Raw genomic sequence first — 22,391 nt, 5'->3', positions numbered from 1 at the left:
ACAGGGTAAGAGGAGGTATAGTCCAGGTAGTTGTGAGAGTTAGTGGGTTTACAATAGACATCAGCAGATAAGCTGTCTCCAGAGTAGAGACCGAGAGATCCAGAAAGGGGAATGAGGTGTCGGAAATGGACCAGGTAAATTTGAGGCCAGATGGCAGAGTTTGTCATCAGAACCTGTTATAATTGATATCAGTACCTGGCTGGAAGCTCAAGAAGAGTTTATTCATTAGGTATCATGTTCTTTCTATCTTGTCATACAATAGAATGATGTAGAATGCACTCAAAAACTAAAACGCAATTAGATGTTGACTGAAAATACATATATACTTCCCTCAGAAATCTCTAAAATTATATACAAATGATACAAGTGTAGTACAGGATTCAAATTTGGTTTAATGTTTTGATAAGAAAATAAAATTTAAATAAAAATACATTTCTAAAACACTAGCATGCAGTTAAACAGTGCGTTTCTTAAAAAATGAGTAAAGCCAATGTACAATATAATACAACAATGTGGCTTATCAACATATACAATAAAACATTATTGTTCTTGAAGAGAATATATAGACATCAAAATACAAAATAAACTTTGTAAAATGGCTAATCATGTACCAAATTGTTTTATATAATGGTTAATTAATCTTAATTCATCTGGTAGCAATCAATCACATTCTTTCATCTTTTGAATTTCCTATCAGTGCTGAGAATCAGGAACACAAGATAATTTATCTTTTACTAAATGTTGTCTTCTTATTTTACATTGTAAACTAATTCTCATTAGGGTGGGGGAGGGGGGAAGTAACAATTCCAGGGAGTCAACCTAGAACAAAACATGGCCCAAAACTGCTGTTTTCCAAAATGGGACGTTAACAACTGTTCAAAGAATAACAACAACTTGACTTCTCTCACCCACCATACCTCCTTTAAACAGTCGTTATTACTAATTGGGTATTTGAGAGGAAGTATTCAATTGCTTTGAGGATCTGCCAAAAGTGAGATGATGAAAGAACCAACTAGTGCAATATTTAACTAGAGTCAAGAGGAGGAGTGTTGAATTGACTTGCCTTGGTAGGTAGCTGCTTACAGCTTTAGTTTGAACATGTTTGAAGGATCCACACACCCCCAAACAAACCCCCAAAATCAACTGCCAACAAGGAATCAAGGAAACAAAATTCTTTGAGCCAGTGGGAAATCGTTTTAACAGCCAGCAATGAACCAAATTAAAAAGCAGTTCTTTTCCTTTGGAAAAGGAAGTTATATACTAGAATGATGCAGAATTGTATTCTATCACTGCCAATTAAAACAAGCAAATTGCTGTTGGTTAGGAGAGATTACTTCAGGAATTTTTTTCTCTGTGCTGTTGCATAATTTACCTAAAATATTACAAACCAGGTTCCTCCCATCATTAGTACCGATTTCTTTGGAAATGTTTGTTATTTTGTAATTAAGATTTCATTACAATATGAAATACTGACTACCCCCTCCACTTATTATTTAGGACTACAACATTTAAAAGCTATTATGGTTTTGAGACTTTTGTCTAAATTATTCAAGTATTTATTAAAGCTGTACGAGATGATAGGAACCATTTGATATGTTCAGTTCTGAAAAGCAGCAGATACAGGGAATGCCAGACCTTAACTTGCTCATGGGCCATTTCAGAAGAATATGGTCTAGACTCAATACACAAGGAATACAAGTGTAACAGCAGGGCAATCCTTGTACTAGGGAAAGTACCATGAATGATTTTGGAAATGAAGATGACCTTACTGGAACATTAAAACAAGTATTTAATACCCTTCACTCTCAGTTTATTCATTTTTAAAACTTGGAGGATATTAAAAAAAATTAAGATCATCAAATGTCAAATGGTCCAAAAAATGAAATGGAATTCACAGAACAGCTTTCAATGAATAACCACGTTATGACCAAATGGAATGTTCAATAGATTAAAAAAAACAGATATTAGTCTTTAAAAAAATTATAAATTAATATCACCTGGGAAAAGTTCAGGAGATTAAAGTGCATCAACATCAGTTCACTTTTGTGGACCACATGTACACCTTCAATAAAACATTTCATTTATCTACTGAAGGCTTGTGTCCTTAAGACACCAGCATAGTGAAGAAAAACATTAATTTCAGAGCTCCAGCAGCTTCCAGATCCTGCATTTCCACTGGGATTATTTTGCTCCGATTGGATTTTCTCTGTAACCAAAAACAAAGTGAGTGAATATACACTAAAATCTCTTAATGCTGTTTTGTGAAGAATTTCTACCATCATCGCAAAAAGGGACAATCCCACATCAGATTTTTAAAATAATTTTTAATTTTGTTTAGACATCACCACTGAACAAATTCTAAGAATGAAAGGAAAATGAAGTGGTACATCAAAACACCTTCTGTTTTGCATTGAAGTCAAAGTAAGATCGGATGACATGTAAAGCCAGTAACAAATTCAATCCCACCTATGGCTCCTCAGACAAGTTAAGAGATTTGAACGGTTGAAAGATTTGAACCTGCACTGATACCATGGCAGATTAAACTAATACTTACTTGCTCCCGTATTCAGCATGAGTTGACCTCTTAATTCTGTACTGCTCATGAAATTTAGCCAACTCTTGCACAACTACAGTTATTTGCTGAAGTGTTTTAAAGGTAACTCTTGAGTCTTGAATTGTAAAATGGGAATATTCATCTTGCTCTTTTTGAGGACCTTGATACACATCTATACTGCCACATGCATCTGCAGAGAAAGCACACCACAGCATTAAAACAGTCAAAATCAGCTGAGTTTCATTTAATTTCACTTCATCCAAGTGCCTTTAGATGTCTCTTATTGAAACTGTTCCTTGTTAATAAAGAAATTGTTATGAATTACATTGAGAATGTGCTTTTAAGTTTTGTGTGTACACTTAAAGAAATTTTGGGGCATGAAACTAGTTGAGTTTAGAGTACTTTAGAATCCTGAAAACTTACCCTCCATTTTTTGCAGCCTGGGCCGGTTGGCTTGGAATAATGAAAATATTCTCTCAGCTTCTCGGTCACAGTCAATGGCCAGCTGAATATTTGCTGGAGAACCTCTGAAGGTAAAGTAATAAACAGTATTAATAACAAGAAAATAAATAAGCTTTAAATATATAAAACAGAAAATACTGCAAATGCTAGGCAATTACAGAGCATCTGAGAACAAAAAAGAAAAATGGCATGAATGTTTCAGATTAGTTCTCCATCTTTAGAAACAGAAAAGTAGAAACTTATTTTAAGATCCAGATAATTTTTTTTCATGTGATGGGAGCTTTGGAGATTGGGAGTGAAAAATGAAGGAGAAGATATGCAATTGCGTGGAGAAACTAGAGGGATACTACAGAAAATCAGAGAGAAATACTAGTTGCAAATGGGATTGACAGAATTATCTAAAATAGTTTAACTAAATGGTGGAACTAATAGGCCATAGGATATCAGTGAAGAGGAGCTCTTATTCAAACTATGGAAATGTACAGGGCAAGAATTCAGAAGTAGATTTTAGAGAATTAAAGCGACAGCCAAATTGAAGCCTATGTTGTGAACTTAACAATTTTGTAGAATTCATTTTATCTGCATTTGGCTTCCCAAAGTACAGGGAAGTATTTGTAAGAAACAAATACTATTTGTCAAACTGAAACCAATACAAATAAATCAATGGGGACAAGAGACTTCAGGTGCTGAAATATGGAGCAAAAATACTTGCAGAAGAACTTTGGGTCAAACAACATCTGTGGAGGCACTAGGATAATTGACATTTCAGGTCAGGACACTGCATCAAGACAGGGTTTAGAGCAGGGGTTCTCAATCTTTTTTTTATGTCATGGCCCTGTAAGGGCCATTAAGTAAGTTGGGAACAAGTTGGGAACCCTTGGTCTAGAGGAAAGATAACCAGTTTATAGAAGTGAAAGAGAAGGGTGAAACTTTGGTTAACAGGTGACAGGTGGAACCAAACAAGGGGCTGGGAGGGGTAGGTAGAGGACGATAGGCAGAAGCCAAGTGGGTGATGGGAAGGTGTAGGGAGCAGTGTTGAGACAGAGCCTCATAGGTGATGATGGAACTAGAAAAGAGAGGGATTATGTGCAGATAAAACCTGCCAAGGAAGGGGATATGAAAGATAACCTAAGGGAGAAGAAACCTAAGTAGACAGGTATGGGGATGATGGGACAGATGGAATTATGGGTGTGATGAGTCTAGGTAATGCAACAGGATTGGAGGGAGAGGGTTGGAAAAGGTAATCAAAGGGAGAGACATCCTGGGTTGACTGGTGGGTGTAGAAAGGAACTCAGGGGAATGGGTTATCTTAAACTCAAAAATTCAACGTAGGCTGTAGGCAAAAAAAAAGAAGAGGTACTACACCTTTGGTTTGTATCTGGCCTCACCAGGGCAGTATGGTGCCAGGTACCTCTTGAGAAGGCTGAAGACACACAGGTGGGTGGGAGTTGCAGATGGTAAGGGGAGCTAACATGACATGCAAATACAAGTTCAAAATAGCCATTGCAGAGAGCAGTTGCTCTGCAGATTGGTCACCTGGTCTAAGCTTGGTCTCATTAACATGGGGCATATCATATCAGAGCACTAAACAAACAAAAAACAAATTACAGGAGATGCCCTTGACTCTCTGCCTCACTTGGTAGGGCTGTTTAGGTCCCAAGGAGGTGGTGTAAGGACATTTGCTGCACTTGCTACAGTTTTAGGGGTAAGTGCCAGGAAGAGCAAGAGCATGAAGGGGAAGAGTGATCCTTGCAGAAGGCAGAAAGTGGGGGAGAGGAGATGATGTGATTGGAGTGGGATCCTGTATGAGCTGTCACAAGTGGTGAAGGATAATATGTTGAATGCAGAGGCTACTGGGGATGAGTGAGAGCGGACTTGCGGGATTTGGAAGAAATAGGTGCAAATCCCTCTTCACTTAAATATACCGACTCACCCAGTGCAGTTGGTGCATCCAGCTGCTTTCTCATCTGTATTTTTGCAGCATATCCAGCTTCCAGATAGAAAAGCACAAGGATGGTAAACGCGTAGCCTCTTATGATTGCAACGGCTCAGTCTGGTGATTATTTCAACCCATTCATTAGCTTCCACACAGTTACTAGCCTGAATATAAAGGGGTCTTTCAGGTCTGTCCACGATGAGAATTTGAAACATCTAAAAGCAAAAAAAAATTGAATGTTTACTGTTGAACAAAATGGCTTTTAACTTTTGAGTGAAAATGGTTGGGATGAGAACTCTGAGTGATATTTGCACTGCTCCTATAACCCCCTGAATACACCAAATTAACCTGTTTAAATTGACCAGATGGATTTTTGCAAGAAGTACAGTATGCAAGCTAGTAAACCTGACATTGGTATATCATGCAAGGAATCAAAATCAGATAAAAGTTTTGATTGAAGGAATAAGATAATTTTGTGTGGATTAATTGAAAGCATGCAATGTTTAACGTTTTACACCAAAACATCAAATGTACGGTTTAGGGAAAGACCTCAACTTCAACAATGTTCAAACAAAATCTTACTTAAATCAAAGAAGAATAGATACTTATTGGACTAGAGGTGTGAATTGTGATATTCCCAACCATAAGAATCTTTGATAGGACCAACCGGTATTTCATTAAAACAATTTGCTGTAAAAAAGCAAGAGACAAGTTTAAAAGAAAGTTGGGAAAACACACAGCAGTCCTCGATCAGGGGTCAGCGCTGGAAAGTGCATGCACATTCAAGTTTCAGGGTATCAACACAAGACCTATCACAATGATGCAAGCACGAGTGGCTCTACCTCATTGGGAGTTTGCGGAGATTTGGCATGTCACCCATGACATGTCTACACACGTATGGTAGAAGGCATTGTGACTGGTTACATCATAGGTTGTATGGATGCTCCAAAACTCAGGATTGAAAGAGACTGCAGAGGACTCTATCATGAGCACAACCATTCCTGTCATTGAGGTCATATTCAAGAAGTGTTGATTCAAGGTGGCAGCATACATCATTAAAGACCCCTACCATCTGGGCCATTCCCTCTTCTCATAACGACCATCAGGGATATGGTACAGGAATCTGAAGACCCACTCTATATTGTAAGAAGCTTCTTTCCCTCCACCATCACACTTCTGAACAGCCCATGAAACTATGAATACTACATCATTTTGCCAATTTTGCTTTACTCATTTTCTGACATAGCAAATTTTAAGTGTTGCAATATACTGCTGCCATAAAACAGCAAATTTTACAACATATGTCAATGTTAAGAAGCCTGATTCCCATCATCCCATCCCCTGCAGGTTCTTCAGATAAAGATATTTTTGTGCCTAACACCAAGGCATGGACTAATAAATGGTAAGTAACATTTCTGACAAACCGAAGTGAGACTTCCTTCCTTAACTTTGAATAACATTACCATGGTTAATGATAACAGATCTGGACAAGCACCAGCAATTTCTTTTCTGGCTTCCACATTCTCAACTTGCAAATATTCCTCTATTCCAACTCAATAGTTAGATTGATTGTACGCTCTAGTATCAATTTTTTGCTGACAATAAAGTAAAGTAGATTAAAATCCTGACCCCACCCCCCACACCTAACAGCGTTCCAATATCCCTTCACCAGACTGAGAAAACTACCACGGTTATTTACTGAATTAAGGACACTCACACACAAGAGAATGTAAACATATTCTACTATTTTCATCTATCAAATTAACTATCACTGCACAAGTGGCATCAGAGGAGGTAAAGAGAGGTCATATCAATTCATAGTAATGGAATGCTTCAAAAGGGTAATGAAAATCACATACACAAGTCCTTAAAACTGGAGCCTGCTTAAACTGAAAAGAAGCATAAAGCCTTAACCTTTACATAATAGGAGGAAAAGAATGGATAATGTAAACGATAGCAAATCTATACTTATTATTTTTGGCCATAGTTGGAATACCAAAAGAGAGGCCTGGAAACATTTAGTGTAACTAAAATGATGCTGTGCTTTTTCCAGAGATAATTCAATTAGAATGGATGAAAAGGGGGTTAAATAATATTAAAATGACTCCTAACTATTCCTTAATCAATTTTTCCAGAATATTTGAGCTTTTATTCTTACAAGAAAACTATACTGAACTTTCCACTTGAAGTGTAGCAATTACAGACAACTGCCAATTACGGAAATGCTGTCAGCAAATACAGGACTTGATGCTGATAAAATCACCATGGGGAACAGGCAGCTTTGCTAATGTTCCCAAAGGTGATGCATGTATTGCCAAAGTGGTTCCAGTAGTTCCCATGTACATATGTTAAAGGGAACCAAAACATTGTCTAATCATATGTATTTCCACAACCTAATTTAGAATCTCATTGTTACTTACATTTTTTCTGTTGAAGCATCTTTCTTCAACTTTCTCAACTGCAATAATATTCTTAATCAGAATGCTGTACAAGGGGTCTTTACCTGTTAAGAAAGATTTACAAGTGCAGTTAAGGTTCAACCATAGACCTTTGAAAAAAAACAGTACGATAATGTAGTGGCCTTGTGACTCAGTTCCTGCTTGCTCACTTCAACCTAAGAAGATCAAGGTACTTGAACCCTGCTCACACGATTTTAGTGCACAGGAAATGAATGCCACATAATCAAAAGTGTGGTTTTTCAGATGAGATGTTACACCAAAGCTTCCCCTAGGTGGGAATAAAACTCCATGGCATGAGTTAAAAAGAAGCAAGCGGTGGCAGTCAACACATTTTGAACGTCATAGTTCCGAAGAGACAATGGATTGCACTTAATTAGGCATTTGGCAAGGTCCAATAAAAAGAAGTTAGGGTAAGCACAGTGGGCCAGTATTGGTGGTCGGGGTGGGTGAGAAGAGACTTTTTTTATTACACATTTAGAACAGTGGGGATGCCAGACAGGATAGTGCAATGCTCCTCTTGCAGGACATGGGAAGGCAGGGAGACTTGTCCCTGATAACTACAACTGCAAGAACTGCATCCATCTGGAGCTCCTAATGGAACATGTAGTTGGAGCTGGAACTGGATGAACTCTGGATCACTTGGAAGGCTGAGGTGCTGATAAACAGGTGTTGATATACAGGGAGGTAGTTACAACCAAGGTGCAGGAGACAGGTAATTGGGTGACCATCTGGAGGGGCAAAGTACCCTGTGGCTGATCCCCCTCAACAAAAGCTTTGGATATTGTTGGGAGGGATGACCTAGCAGAGGAAACTCATAACAGTCAGGTCTCTGGCACTGAGTCTAGCACTGTGGCTCAGAAGGAAAGGGGGAGAGCAGAGACGACCTGTAGTGACAAGAGATTCATTGGTTAGTGCAACAGAAAGGAGATTCTGTGGATGAGAATAAGATTCCTGGACAGTGTGTTGCCTACTGGGTACCAAGATCAGGAACATCTCAGATAATGTCCACAGCACTCTTAAGTGGAGCCAGAGGTCGTGGTCCACATCGGTACCAATGTCATGGTTAGAATAGGTGATGAGGTCCTGCAAAGTGAGTTCATTGAGTTAGGTGCTAAGTCAAAGGACAGGACCTCCAGGGTTGTAATCTCAGGATTACTACCCGTGCTACAAGCTAGTAAGGCCAGAAATAGGAAAATCATAGTTTATCACGTGGCTGAGGAGTTGGGGCACAAGGGAGAGCTTTAGATTTTTGGATCATTGGGCTCTCTTCCAGGGAAGGTGGGACTGGTACAGAAGGGATGGTTTATACCTGAACAGGAGGAGGACTAATATCTAGGTGGGAAACTTTGCTGGTGTTACACTGGAGGCAGGGGTTTAAACTAGAGTGGCTGGGGATTGGAACCAGGGTGCCAAAACAGATAATGGAGTGGTTGTGGACAAAGATATTGTTAAGCCCACATAAAAGGTCAGGAATCAAAAGGTTGATCATAGTGGAACTTATGTTCTGAGCTGCAAATACAGAATTTCAATGCAATTGTAAGAAAGGCAGCTGGGCTTAGGGCATGGATTGGTATGATATTGCAGCTATTAGTGAGTCTTACTTGCAGGAGGGGCAGGACTGGCAGCCCAATCTTCCCGGGGTTCTGTTCTTTTAGACATGATAGAGCAGGAGGGGTGGTATTACTAGTCAGGGTAAAAGTTATGGTAGTGCTCAGTCAGGACATAGTGCAGCCCACATCTACTGAGGCTTTATGGGTAGAAATGAGCAATAAGAAAGTATGGCCATGTTAATGGGATTATATCATAGACCACCCAACAGTCCGTGGGATTTAGAGAAGCACATTTGTAGAGAGTTCACAGACTGTTGCAAAAAACACAATTTGTGATGGTAGGTGACTTTAACTTTTCACATATTGACTGGGACTCCCATACTGTAAAAGGGCTAGATGGGAAAGAGTTGGTCAAATGTGTTCCGGAAAGTTTCCTTAACTAGTACAGAGAGGTCCCAACCAGAGAGAGCATGAGACCAGATCTTCTACTAGGAAATGAGTCAGGGCACGTGACAGAAGTTTGTATGGGGCAACACTTTACATCTAGTGATCACACTGCCATTTAGTTTCAAGCTATTTATGGAAAAGAATAGGTCTGGTCCTCAAGTTGAGATACTAAATTGGAGAAAGGCCAATTTTTACGGTATCAGAAAGGATCTGGCAAGTGTGCACTGGGATAGGCTGTTTCCTGGCAAAAGTATATTTGGCAAGTGGGAGGCCTTCAAAAGTGAAATTTTGAGAGTACAGACTTCATATGTTCCTGTCAGAATAAAAGGCAAGGATAACAGATTTATGGAACCTTGGTTTTCAAGAGATATTGAGGGCCTGATTAAGAAAAAGAAAAGGTGGTGTATAGCAAGTACAGGCAGGAAAAAATGGGGTATTTGAGTACAAGAAATGCGAGAGAACACATAAGGAAATCAGGAGGGCTGAAAAAAAAGATGAGTTTGCAAGAGAATCCCGAGGGCTTCTACAGTTATATTAAGAGCAAAAAGATAACAAGGGACAAAATTGGTCCTCTGGAAGATCAGAATGGGAATCACGTGAAGCCAAAAGAGATTGGGGAGAATTTAAATGGATTTTTTTGCACTTGCATCTACTTGAGAGATAGACAAAGCCCATAGATGTGAGACAATGTAGCAGCGAGGTCATGAACCCTATTGAAATTACAGAGGAGATGTTTGCTGTCTTGAGGCAAGATAGGGTGGATAAGTCCCTATGGCCTGACAAGGGGTTCCTTTGGACCGGTGGAAGGCTAATGCAGAAATTGCCGGGACCCTAGCAAAGATATTTAAAACATCCCTATTCATGAGTGAGGTGTTGGAGGACCAGTGGATACCCAATTTTGTTCCATTGTTTAAGAAAGGCTCTAAGAATAAGCAAGGAAATTATAGGCCAGTGAACCTGACATAAGTAGTAGGAAAGTTATTGCAAGGTATTCTAAAGGACTGGATATACAAGTATTTGGATAGGCAGGGTCTGACTACCAATAGTCAGGGTCAATATGGCTCTGTGTGTGGTAAGTCGTGTCTAACTAATCCTATAGTTTTGAGAAGTTACCAGGAAAGCTGATGAAAGCAAGGCAGTGGATGTTGTCTATATGTACTTTAGCAAGATCTTTGACAAGGTCCCACATGGGGGATTGGTCAAGAAGGCCTGGCATTCAAGATGATGTAGTACATTGGATTAGACAGTGACTACGTAGAAGAAGCCAGAGAGTGGTTGTAGATGGTTGCCTCTCTGACTGGAGGCCTGTGACTATTGGTGTGCTGCAGGGATTGGTGCTGGGTTCGGTGTTGTTTCACATCTACATCAATAGACTGGATGATAATGTGGTGCACCAGATCAGCAAATTTGTGGATGACACCTAGATTGGAGGTGCAACGGACACCAAGGAAGACTATCAAAGCTTGGAGTGGGATCTGAAACAAAAAGGGCAGAAAGAAAGCAGATGGATTTTAATATAGGCAAGTGTGAGGTGTTGCACTTTGGGAGATCAAGCAGGGTAGGTCTTAGACAGTGAGAAAGGCCACAGAGGAGAGTTGGAGAACAAAGGGATCTGGGAATACAGATCCATAATTCCTTGAAAGTGGCATCACAGGTAATTAGGGTCATGAAGACAGCTTTAGGCACACTAACTTTCATAAATCAATGCATTGAGTGCAGGAGTTGGGATTGCAAACAAGAGAAAATCTGCAGATGCCAGAAATCCAAGCAACACACAAAATGCTGGAGGAACTCAGCAGGCCATGCAGCATCTAGCAAGAGTACAGTCGACGTTTTAGGCTGAAACTCTTTGGCAGGGCTGGAGAAAAAAGCTGAGGAGTAGAGTTAGATGGGGGGAGTGGGGAAACATAAGGTGATTGGTGAAACCTGAAGGAGGAGGAGATGAACTAAAGAGTTGGGAGGTAAATTGGTAGGCCATAGAGGAAGAAAAGGGGAGAGGAGCACAAGAAGGAGGCATGGGTGGACAAGGAAATAAGGTGAGAGAGGCCATGGATAGACATATGGGGATCCCACCACCAAGAACATCTTTCCCTCCCCCAAATTTTCCCTATGTGACTCCCTTGACTATTCGTCCCTCCCCAGTGACCTCCCGCCTGGCACTTATAAGCAGAACAAATGCTACATCTGCCTCTACACCTCCTCCCTCACTACTATTCAGGGCTGTAACAGACCTTCCAGGTGAGGCAGCACTTCACCTGCAAGTCTGTTGAGGATATATACTGTGTCCGATGCTCCCGGTGTGGCTTCCTGTTTATCAGTGAGACCCAACGCAGATTAGGAGACCACTTCACCGAACACCTACGCTCCGTCTGCCAGAACAAGTGGATCTCCGAGTGGCCACCCATTTTAATTCCACTTCACATTTCCATTCCAATATGTCTATCCATGTCCTCCTCCACTGTCGTGATGAGGCCACACTTAAGTTGGAGGAACACACCTTGTATTCTGTTTGGGTAGCCTCTAATCTGATGGCATGAACATCGATTTCTCAAACTTCCAGTCATGACCCCACACCACCCCCTCACAATTTCCCATCCCCTTTTCTCTCTCTCACCTCATCTCCTTGCCTGCCCATCTCCCCCTCTGGTGCTCCTCCCTCCTTTTCTTTCTTCCAGAGGTCATGGGTAAAGGGTGAAAGGTGAAATGCTTAAGGGCAATGAAGGAGGAATTTCTTTACTTAGAGGGTGGTGAGTGTGAAATGATCTGTTGGCACAAATGGTGGATGTGGGGCTGCTTTCAACATAAGAGAAATTTGGATAGGTACATGAATGAGCTGGGTATGGAGGGCTATGGTCTGGGAGTAGGCAGATTAAAGGTTCAGTACAGGCTATAGGACCGAAGGAACTGTTTCTGTGTTGTAATGTTCTATGACTCAAAGATTTTGATTAAATTTAGTGGAAAAAATCTTCATGAAATCAGTTGATGATTTTCAGGACCTTTTAAGACCGAAAATATACTGACCATTTCCAAATACAAAACAAAATCAGAACATCCAAAATCACTGTCACTGAGGTTACACTATTGTAAAAGCATTTTCATTTTCTTTTACAACTTACTAAATGCTTACAACCTATCTAGCAATGCATCATCAGCAAATTTAGAAATAAGTTATTAGATTCCCGAGCCAAATAGTCAATATAGATGAAGAAAAAATGAGACTAAGCACAGATTCCTGTGTTACCTTACTAATCACTGAGTACTAATCGTAGGTTTATCTTGATAGCTGATTCCCAATCTATGTCAGTATATAAGCTAACCTTATTTCTGGCTTTGTGGATCAATAATCCCCCATGAAGAACCTTGTTAAAAACCTTCCACTAATATTAGGCTAATACTAATACTTTGAAGCAATAGTGATTAGCATGGGCACTAAAAAGGCATTTGATTCGGTTAATTGAAATTTTCTTTACAGAGTTTTACACAGAGCTAGTTTCCATGACACAATTATTAAAACTATACAGGCACTATATGACAACCCTACTGCTAGGATTAAATCAATGGATATTTATCAAATAATTTTACCCAATAAAGGGGCACGAGGCAGGGTTGTGTATGGTCACCGCTACTCTTCGCATTATATCCGGAACCATTAGCTCAATACATCAGACGAAATGAAGATATCAGGGGAATTACTATTAAAGGGACAGAGCATCAATTGGCCTGTTACGCAGATGACATTTTGATCTATCTAGGGCGACCAACATACTCTTTACCTAAATTGATGCAATCCTTTGAACAATACGGTCAATTATCAGGATACAAGATCAACATAGATAAAACCCAATTACTTTCATATAACTATAGCCCACCAAGAGAAATTGAAAGTAGATATCTCTGGGCATGGCAAACAGTATTTCAAATATTTGGGCATAATTATCAGAATGCAATTATCAGCCTATATATAAAAAAATTAAGGAAGGTACTTAACAAGATGGAACCTAATTCCATATTTTTAGTCTCAGTCAAGGATTGAATCTATTAAAATGAATATACTGCCCAGACTATTATATCTCTTTCAGACCCTACCAAAAGAGATTAATCAAAATTAATTCAATGAATGGAACAAAATGCTATCAAGGTATATCTGGCAAGGCAAAAGGCCTAGAGTTTGTCTCAAAACTTTACAATTAGCCAAGGAAAAGGGGGGGATGGGGCCTACCTTCTCTTAGAGATTATTATTTTGCAGCACAGTCAAGAGCTGTGATATGTTGGTGCAACCCATCATACGATGCTCAATGGAAAAACATTGAGGGGGGGGATACTTCCCATCCCCATACAATTTTGGCTGACAACAACCTACAAAGGTGCATAAATACTATTGATAGCCCATGGGTGAAATGGACTCTTAAAATATGGAAAACTATTATAAAAGAATATAAACTAGAGGGAGATACTGCAATTCTTAAATGGTGTGTATGTCACTTGGATTTAACGCCAAATAAACTGGATTTAAGGACTGGGCAGCTAAAGGAATAACAGTTCTTTTCAATTTAATGAAAGAAGGAACACTGTTCAGTTTTGAAATGCTTAAGGAGAAACACTTATTAGAAAAACAAGACTTTTATCGGTATTTACAGATGCGACAATATGTTAATAGGACGGTTAAAATTGTAACCAAGGCAAGAACATGTTTGATAGAGCTATTTAGAAAAGCATATAATTCAGATAATGGTAGTAGAATAATTTCAAGTGTGTATAAGGGTTTGTCAAATCTTAAAACACATTCGACTTCATACATTAAAACAAAATGGGAGAAGGAAGGAGAGATAACTATATCTGAGGAAGAATGGACAATAATATGGAGGTATCAATGGAAGTGTACCAGTTCACAGAAATGGAGGGAGTTCAGATGGAAAAACTTGATAAGATATTTTATTCCACTCTCACAGAAATCCCATTATGACAGTAACCTCCCTGTTTGCTGGAGAAATTGTGGAAATCAAAATGCAAACCATTATCATATTTTCTGGGAATGCCCCGTTATCAAAGACTATTGGAGTGGGATACACAATGCCCAACAAGACATCTTTAAATGTGAAATGGTCTTAGAAAGTAAGACCATATATTTTGGGTATATACCTCAAGAATGGTTGAAAAGAGATAAATATTAAATGAATATACTGCTAGTGGCTGGTAAAAAGACTCTTACTAGAAAATGGTTATCACAGGAGAGCCTAACCTTAAATTCATGGATGGAAATTACAATGGACATTTACAAAATGGAGAAGATAACAGCATCTGTTAATCATAAGTTGGAACAGTTTGACTCATACTGGGAAAAATGGTTTAACTACATAACACCTCACAGGCCTGATTTTATCCTCACAAATCAATGAATATATTGTAAAAAAAAAAGATCACTCGCTACTTGTACACAGTTTTCTACTTTCGCTTGTTCTTTCTTTCCTCTCTATTCTATAAGTGTATACCTCAGATAAATATTATGTGGAGATTTGTGGTACATCTGATTATATATATATATATATATATATATATATATATATATATATATATATATATATACACACGTATATCTGAAATACATCTTATGGAAATGTTTATTTGATGACGAACTTCAATAAAAAATAAATTACAAAAAAAACCTTTACACAATGGATTCATGCGAAGAAACAAGTCAACAACATTTTTATCAAGTACCTCAGGGAAGTTTGATATTAAAGGGTTGATAAAATGTCTAATTTGGAGATATCTAAAGAAGTGAGTGTTGGGTAGGTTGAACTTTACAATTTTTCAAAAGATGCAAAACGATTATCTATATAAAAAAACTTCAAAGCACCTAATGCCCTTTCTATGCCAGACTTGAAATGTTAAATCGTGCATAGAAGGCTGAAAGAGATGATTATGTAAGATAGGACTAGACAGAGAAAAACTGTGAAGAAACAGTTTACTTTCTAAACTGAGCCCATATTCTCAAAGTGATTAGCAATTGGTTTGGATGGATAGCAAGGAAGTGCAGATCCAAGAAGTGCAGAGATAGTGAAATTCTTATTAGAGTTCGACTCCACTGCCACCCATATTAGGCAATCAGACTGACTATGAAAGTAAGACCAAAAAATAAGACAACGTATGTTGGCTGCCCAGTAATATAAGTGGAAATTGGGCAAGGCCACATCCCCTACACTTTAGATTTTTGAAAGTGAGCTTTATTTAATCAGGGATGTTTGCTCTTCCATATATAGGCCAAAATAATTGAGTCTAACGAGTCGAAGAAAGCTTTAGAAATAAAAATTGGTAAGATTGAAATAAGTATAAAAATTTAGTGAGGATATACATTTTAACATTAATTTGACCCATCAAGGACATGGCCAGTGCTGACCACTGTACTAGACTCTGTTTTATATGATTTAAGAGATTAGTAAAATTTTATGCAAAAAGACGCTTATACTTCCTTGTTACTGTAATGGCAAGGTAAGTAAATTGATTATTCACTACTTTAAAAGGGGGTTGTGAAACTCTATAACATTTGTGCTTCTCTGTTTATCGGAAAGTGTTCACTCTTATGTAAATTAAGTTTGTATTCGGAAAACTGGCTAAATTTGTTAAGGAGTGAAAACATTGGAGGTAGGGAGGTAGTTGGATTTGATATAAAAAGTAAAAGATCATCAGCATAAAGAGAGACTTTGTGCTCAACAGTCCCCCTCCAAATCCCCATCAAATCAGCACAGCCATGAAATGCAATCACCAATGGCTTTATGGCCAGATCAAAATGGAAGAGACTTAAAGGGCACCCTTGCTGGGTGCCACGTTTAAGATTGAAAGGTTGGGATTGCTGAGAGTTAGTCAAAACAGTGGCAGTGGGATGGAAGTATAACAATTCAATCCACGTAATAAAACTTTGTCCAAGATCAAATTTTTCTAAAACCCCAAAGAGATAGTTCCACTCCACATGATCAAACGCTTTCTCCACGTCTAAAGAAATGACACATTCAGGAATCCCAGCTGAAGGTGAGTATAAGATATTAAATGGATGCTGTATATTGAAAAAAGGGAGATGATTTTTAATAAAACCAGTTTGGTCTTCAGAAACAATTAAAGGTAGAATGTTATCCAATCTATGGGCCAAAACTTTAGCCAAAATTTTAACATCAACATTTAGCAAAGAGATCAGCCTATATGAAGAACACACTGTTGGATCTTTGCCTCTTTTCGCTAAAAGAATGATACATGCCTCATTAAATGATGCTAGCAACTTACCTTGTTTAAACAAGTCAGATAAAACCAAGGTTAGTTGAGGTGAAAGCAATGAGGAAAATGATTTATAGAACTCTACAGAGAACCCATCAGGTCCAGGAGGTTTACCAGTCTGCTGTATAGAAATAGCTGATGGCTTTGAGATCAGGAGAAAGCGTAAGAATATTTAGACTATTTAAGAAATTCTCGGCTGAAATGTTATCATTTCACTATGTTATCATAACACTACCAATGTTATTCAGATGTATAAAGTTGGGAATAAAAATGGCTGAATGTGTCATTGATTTCAGAGTGATTCAAGGTAATATTCCCATTTCCCATTCAAATTCTTGTAATGTATTGTTTAGCTTTGAAGCGTCTTAGTTGGTTGACTAAAAATTTACCGGATTTATCACCATGAATATAAAACCGGCTCTTACTTACCAAAAGTTGGCGTTCAATTGGGTGAGTGGAAATAAGGTCAAACTTAGTTTGAAGTTCCACTCGTTTCTTATACAGCTCCAGATTTTTGGTTTGGGCATATAGTTGGTCTGTTTCTTTGATTTGACTGACCAGATCTAACCGCTCTCTTTTCTTTTCCTTCTTTTCAAATTCGCAGAGTATGAAATTATTTGACCCCTTAGGTATGCTTTCATAGCATCCCAAACAACCAAACTTGAAGTTTCAGATGATATGTTAGCACTTAAGAAAAAAATTACCTGGTCCTCCATAAATTTTACAAAATCATTATCTGACAGTAAGGTTGAATTAAAACGTCAATGCTTATTTATTTGTGGGGAACCAGGAAGAATTATAGACAGGGTGACTGGGGCATGATCTGAAATCATTATACTCCGATAGTCACAAGAACGGACAGATGGGATCAACTTATTATCAATTAAAAAGTAATCAATTCTAGTAAAAGTGTGATGAACATGTGAAAAAAAAGAGTAATCTCTCGCATTTGGGTGGAGAAAACGCCATACATTGGAGATACCATAATTGGAAAGGAAGGACTGAATTAATGAAGCATATTTGCTTGGTAGTGTGGTAATAGAAGACGATCAATCCAAAACTGGATCTAACAAACAGTTAAAGTCACCACCCAATATGAGAGAGTATGAACTCATCTCAGGTAATAGAGAGAAGAAGCAATCAAAAAACTTCACATCATCCAAGTTAGGAGCATGTAAGTTAGCTAACACTACCAATGTATTATATAATTTCCCCAAGACGGTGATAAAATGACCATTTGTATCTGATTTTAAAAGGCAAACACGAGGAAATCTCCAGATGCTGGAAACTCAAGCAACACACACAAAATGCTGGTGGAATGCAGCAGGCCATGCAGCATCTATAGAGAGAAGCAATGTCAACGTTTCGGGCCGGGACCCGAAAGTCCTGACGAAGGGTCTGGGCCCGAAACGTCGATATTGCTTCTCCCTATAGATGCTGCCTGGCCTGCTAAGTTCCACCAGCATTTTGTGTGTGTTATTTGTATCTGATACTTTGTTATGGAGCTCAAAGGGAACATTTGGATTTATGAGAATCGAGACCCCCCTGGCTTTAGCCTGAAAAAGAGAATGGAAGTGCTGTACTGCCCATCTTGACATGAGATAAGAGTTATCACAACTACGAATGTGTGTTTCTTGCAAAAAAAAACAATTGCTGCATTAAGCTGTTTAAGATGCGAAAACACCTTCCTTAACAAGATAGTTCAATCCCTTAACATTCCAACTCACAAAATTCAATGGACTAACCAATGTCCTTTAAAAAAGGTAATAGGCATAAGCAATGTCAGAAATTCAAATAACAGCTCTGGGACAAAAGTATAAAACAAAGAAAAACAGGACAAAAATATATCCTGAATAACAAAAATATCTAAAGGTTCTATAAATGATACTGGCAATAGATTTCCCTCCCACCACCTCCCAACCCACAGCAAGACAGCTACCAAAAAACAGCAGCAAGCTCTTCAAAAAAAAAGGTCACTCCATAATTCAATTTCCTGTCTTGTGACATCATCAACTCTGTCTTTTATCAATTAAAAAAAAACAGAAAACTTTTAGCGCTCCAGACTAATATTATACATTGTGAAAAATAGAACAATTCCTCCAAAATATATTAAGCATGACTCAAAGTAATAATCCCAAAAAGGATATAAACTAATATTTAGAAAAAGATAAAAACAAGTAAACAGACTTTACCCAATGAACCACCCACGAAAGACTAAAAAATACAGTGAATTGGAAAAAAAGATCACAGAAGAAAACAGAAAAAAAATTAATGCTCCTCCACCAATCTAGCTCATCAGACCGAATCGGAAGAAATCAAAGTAATAGGGAGGCTATAAATAAATTTCTGAGCTTCTGCAACTGAATTCAACATCTTCTTGTCTCTGCTGGGAAGAGTAATTCGAAGTCGTGCCGGAAACCGAAGAGAAGGCCTGAATCCACGATTATATAGCTCCTTCATTATTTCTCTATACTCTGCTCGTAGAGTCAGAACTTGAGGAGCATAATCCTCAACAACATGAATCGATTGACCCTTGTACTCTAAATTCTTTCTCCGCCGAGCCTCCCTGACCAAGAGATCTTTAATCTGGTAGTGATGAAATAGTAAAATTACTGGGTGTGGCTTGTGTCCTGAAGCTGGTTTGGGTGCTAAGGAACGGTGAGCTCTATCTATCTCAGGTGGAGTCGAAAGTATATCCTTCTCAAAAATCTCACATAGCAGAGTGGAGAAAAATTCACTGGGACATCCACGTTCGATAGACTCTGGCAGACCCAAGATACGTAGGTTCTGACGTCTGCTTCGGCTTTCCAGGTCAGTAACTTTTGCTGTTAAGCTTGTTATTATTGTCTCTCAAGCCGGAACAAACCTTTTCCAGCTTGTTAACATGTTGTTCCAAATCTTGCATAACAAGCTCGAGACTTGATAAGTTCGGCATGATCCTCCACTTTGGAATTGATTTGATCCAAATTCGATTCCAACGAACTGAAAGAGGACTTAATTTCAGCAATTATCTTCTGATGGTGCTGATCCAGTATCAAGATAATGTTTTCGCCCGATGGGCCAGCCACTGGAACATCTTTTTCCCCGGGTTTGCAATTCTTTGAGGTCATTGTAGAGCAGGCGTATTCGCAGACGAGAGGGAGAATAAAACGTTTAACAGTTTGGATTCAAAAAAGGGAGAAAAGGAATGTGGAGATAAGAAACAGAGTGGAGTGAAAGTGTTTAGCGACTAGTCCATCACCATCTTGACCGGAAGTCGCACTTTCCTTAAATAATGGGGACACATCTCCCCAAAGAGGATCAATACTAGTGTACCTGAAGAATGTACCTTTGCCCACTGCTCTACTTTCTCTATTCCTATGATTGTGTAGCTAGGCACAGCTCAAATACCATTCATAAATTTGCTGATGATAACCATCGTTGGCAGAATTTCAGATCATGATGAGGAGGCAGGCATGAGTGAGAGAGATCAGCTGATTGAGTGGTACTGCAATAACAACCTTGCATACATTGTCAGTAGACCTAGGAATAGGTCAAGAGCAGCTTGTGGTTGAGTCAACTAGGGGAAAGGCAATTCTGGATTGGGTGTTGTGTAATGACCCAGCTTTGATTAGGGAGCTTAAGGTAATAGAACCCTTAAGAGGTAGTGATCATAATATGATAGAATTCACCCTACAGTTTGAGAAGGAGAAGACAAAGTCAGATGGGTCAGTATCACAGTGGAGTAAAGGGAATTATAGAGAGATGAGAAAGGAGCTGACTGGAAGGGAACACTAGCAGGGATGATGAAAGTTTCTGGGGTCCATTCAAAAGGCACAGGACAGATCCATCCCAAATAAATAGTATTCTAGAGAGAGGATGAGGAACTGTGGCTGACAAGGGAAGTCAAAGACAGCATAAAAGCAAAAGAGAGGGCATATAACATAGGAAAAAAATTAATGGCAAGCCTGAAATTTGGGAAGCTTTTAAAAATAAACAGAAGGCAACTGAAAAGCCATAAAGAGAGAAAAGATGAAATGTGAAGGGAAATTAGTCAGTAATGTAACAGAGGATTTCAAAGTTTTTACCCCCCCCCCCAATATATGAAGAGTAAAAGAGGCGAGAGTGGATACAGACCACTGGAAAATGATGCTAGAGAGGTAGAAATGGGGGACAAAGAAATGACAGATGAATTTAATAAGTATTTTGCATCATTCTTTACTCTGGAAGCACTCTGGAAGTATACCTCAGGGTTCTGAAAGAGGTAGCTGAAGAGATTGTGGAGGTATTAGTAATGATCTTTCAAGATCATTAGATTCTGGGATGGTTCTGGAGGATTGGAAAATTGCAAATGTCATTCCAGACTTAAAGAAGTGAGGGAGGTAGAAGAAAGGAAATAATAGACTAATTAGCATGACTTCAGTGGTTGGGAAGATGTTGGAGTCCATTATTAAGGATGAGGTTTCAGGATTCTTGAACATGTATGAAAAAGAAGGCCAAAGCCAGCATAGTCTCCTTAAGGAGAAATCTTGCCTGACAAATCTGATGCATTCTTTGAGGAAATAAAAGACTGGATAGGCTTAGGAGAGTCTGCGGATGTTGTTCCTTTGTATTTCCAGAAGGCTTTTGACAAAGTACCATGGATAGAATGGATAGAAGATTGGCTGACTGTCAGGAGGCAAAAAATCAAAATAAATGGGGCCTTTTCTGGTTGGCTGCTGATGACAAGTAGTGTTCCACAGGGCTTGGCACTGGGCCCACTTCTTTTCATGTTATATGTCAATTATTTCAGTCATAGAATTGTTGGCTTTGTGGCCTGGTTTGCAAATAATACAAAGGTAGGTGGAGGGGTAGGTGGTGATGTGGAAGCAGAGATTCTATAGAAGGACTTGGACAGATTGGAAGAATGGACAAAGAAGTGGCAAATAAAATACAACACAAGGAAGTGTATGATCATGCACCTTGGTCATAGGAATAAAGGCATACACTATTTTCTAAATAGGGAAAAAACTCAAAAATCAGAGATGCAAAGGGAGCTCTTGTGCACGATTCACGAAAGGTTAATTTGCCAGTTGAGTTGGTGGTAAGGAAGGCAAATACAATGTTAGCATTCATTTCAAGAGGTCTAGAATATAAACACAAGGATATGATGCTGAGGCTTTATGAGGCATTGGTCAGACCACACTTGGAATACTGTGAGCAAGTAGTTTTGGATAGAAATGATTAACTCCAATAACTACTTTCTCTTGGCATGCAAGGAAATTACATTGCCACTTGCCAGTATTAGACCAAAAAGACTCATGAATACAATGCTCTTAAGTTCAGGTACCCTGTATTCAGTGATTGACTACCTGTCTACAATCTGCGGGGCAGAAAGTGGATGATGGACTAGGCATCACCTCCCTAGATAAGTGTAACTGAAGTAATGTATGCTCAGACTCATGTAGGATAAGTTGCTGCTAGTCTAGTAATCATCCATCATCCAAAACATTCATTCCTTTCACTAATGATATACTGTAAATGTAACACATACTATTTACAGATTAAACAACACTTTACAAGTCCATGTCTTCTACCAGAGACCAGGACACCATCTTCTGCAATTTCCTCTCCAAGTTGCACATCATCTTGATTTGGAAATAGAGCATGGAAAGAAGCCTTTTGGGCCATCAAAGCAATGCCGAATATTAACTACCTATACACAACATTCCTAAATTAATCAGCCTTTTCTCCCTGAA

The 22,391-nt window shown here is 38.8% G+C and overlaps 1 protein-coding gene across 2 annotated transcripts in view; it reads right to left on the bottom strand.

The window, feature by feature from the left end:
* Window positions 1–372: 372 nt before the first annotated feature.
* The window catches only part of rasa2 (RAS p21 protein activator 2), a 173,223-nt gene continuing 151,204 nt past the window's right edge, over window positions 373–22,391 (bottom strand). For both annotated transcript variants that reach the window (XM_059994339.1, XM_059994349.1), the window contains 5 exons: window positions 7,373–7,455; window positions 4,950–5,167; window positions 2,978–3,081; window positions 2,555–2,744; window positions 373–2,206 (listed from right to left, as the gene is read on the bottom strand). In XM_059994339.1, coding sequence (XP_059850322.1) covers window positions 2,182–2,206; window positions 2,555–2,744; window positions 2,978–3,081; window positions 4,950–5,167; window positions 7,373–7,455 — 620 coding nt within the window. In that variant the 3' untranslated portion in view covers window positions 373–2,181. The remainder of the gene's footprint in view (window positions 2,207–2,554; window positions 2,745–2,977; window positions 3,082–4,949; window positions 5,168–7,372; window positions 7,456–22,391) is intronic.

Source organism: Hypanus sabinus, chromosome 2, assembly GCF_030144855.1.
Source record: "Hypanus sabinus isolate sHypSab1 chromosome 2, sHypSab1.hap1, whole genome shotgun sequence".
NCBI lineage: Eukaryota > Metazoa > Chordata > Chondrichthyes > Myliobatiformes > Dasyatidae > Hypanus > Hypanus sabinus.
This window is presented reverse-complemented; position numbering and strand designations above follow the sequence as displayed.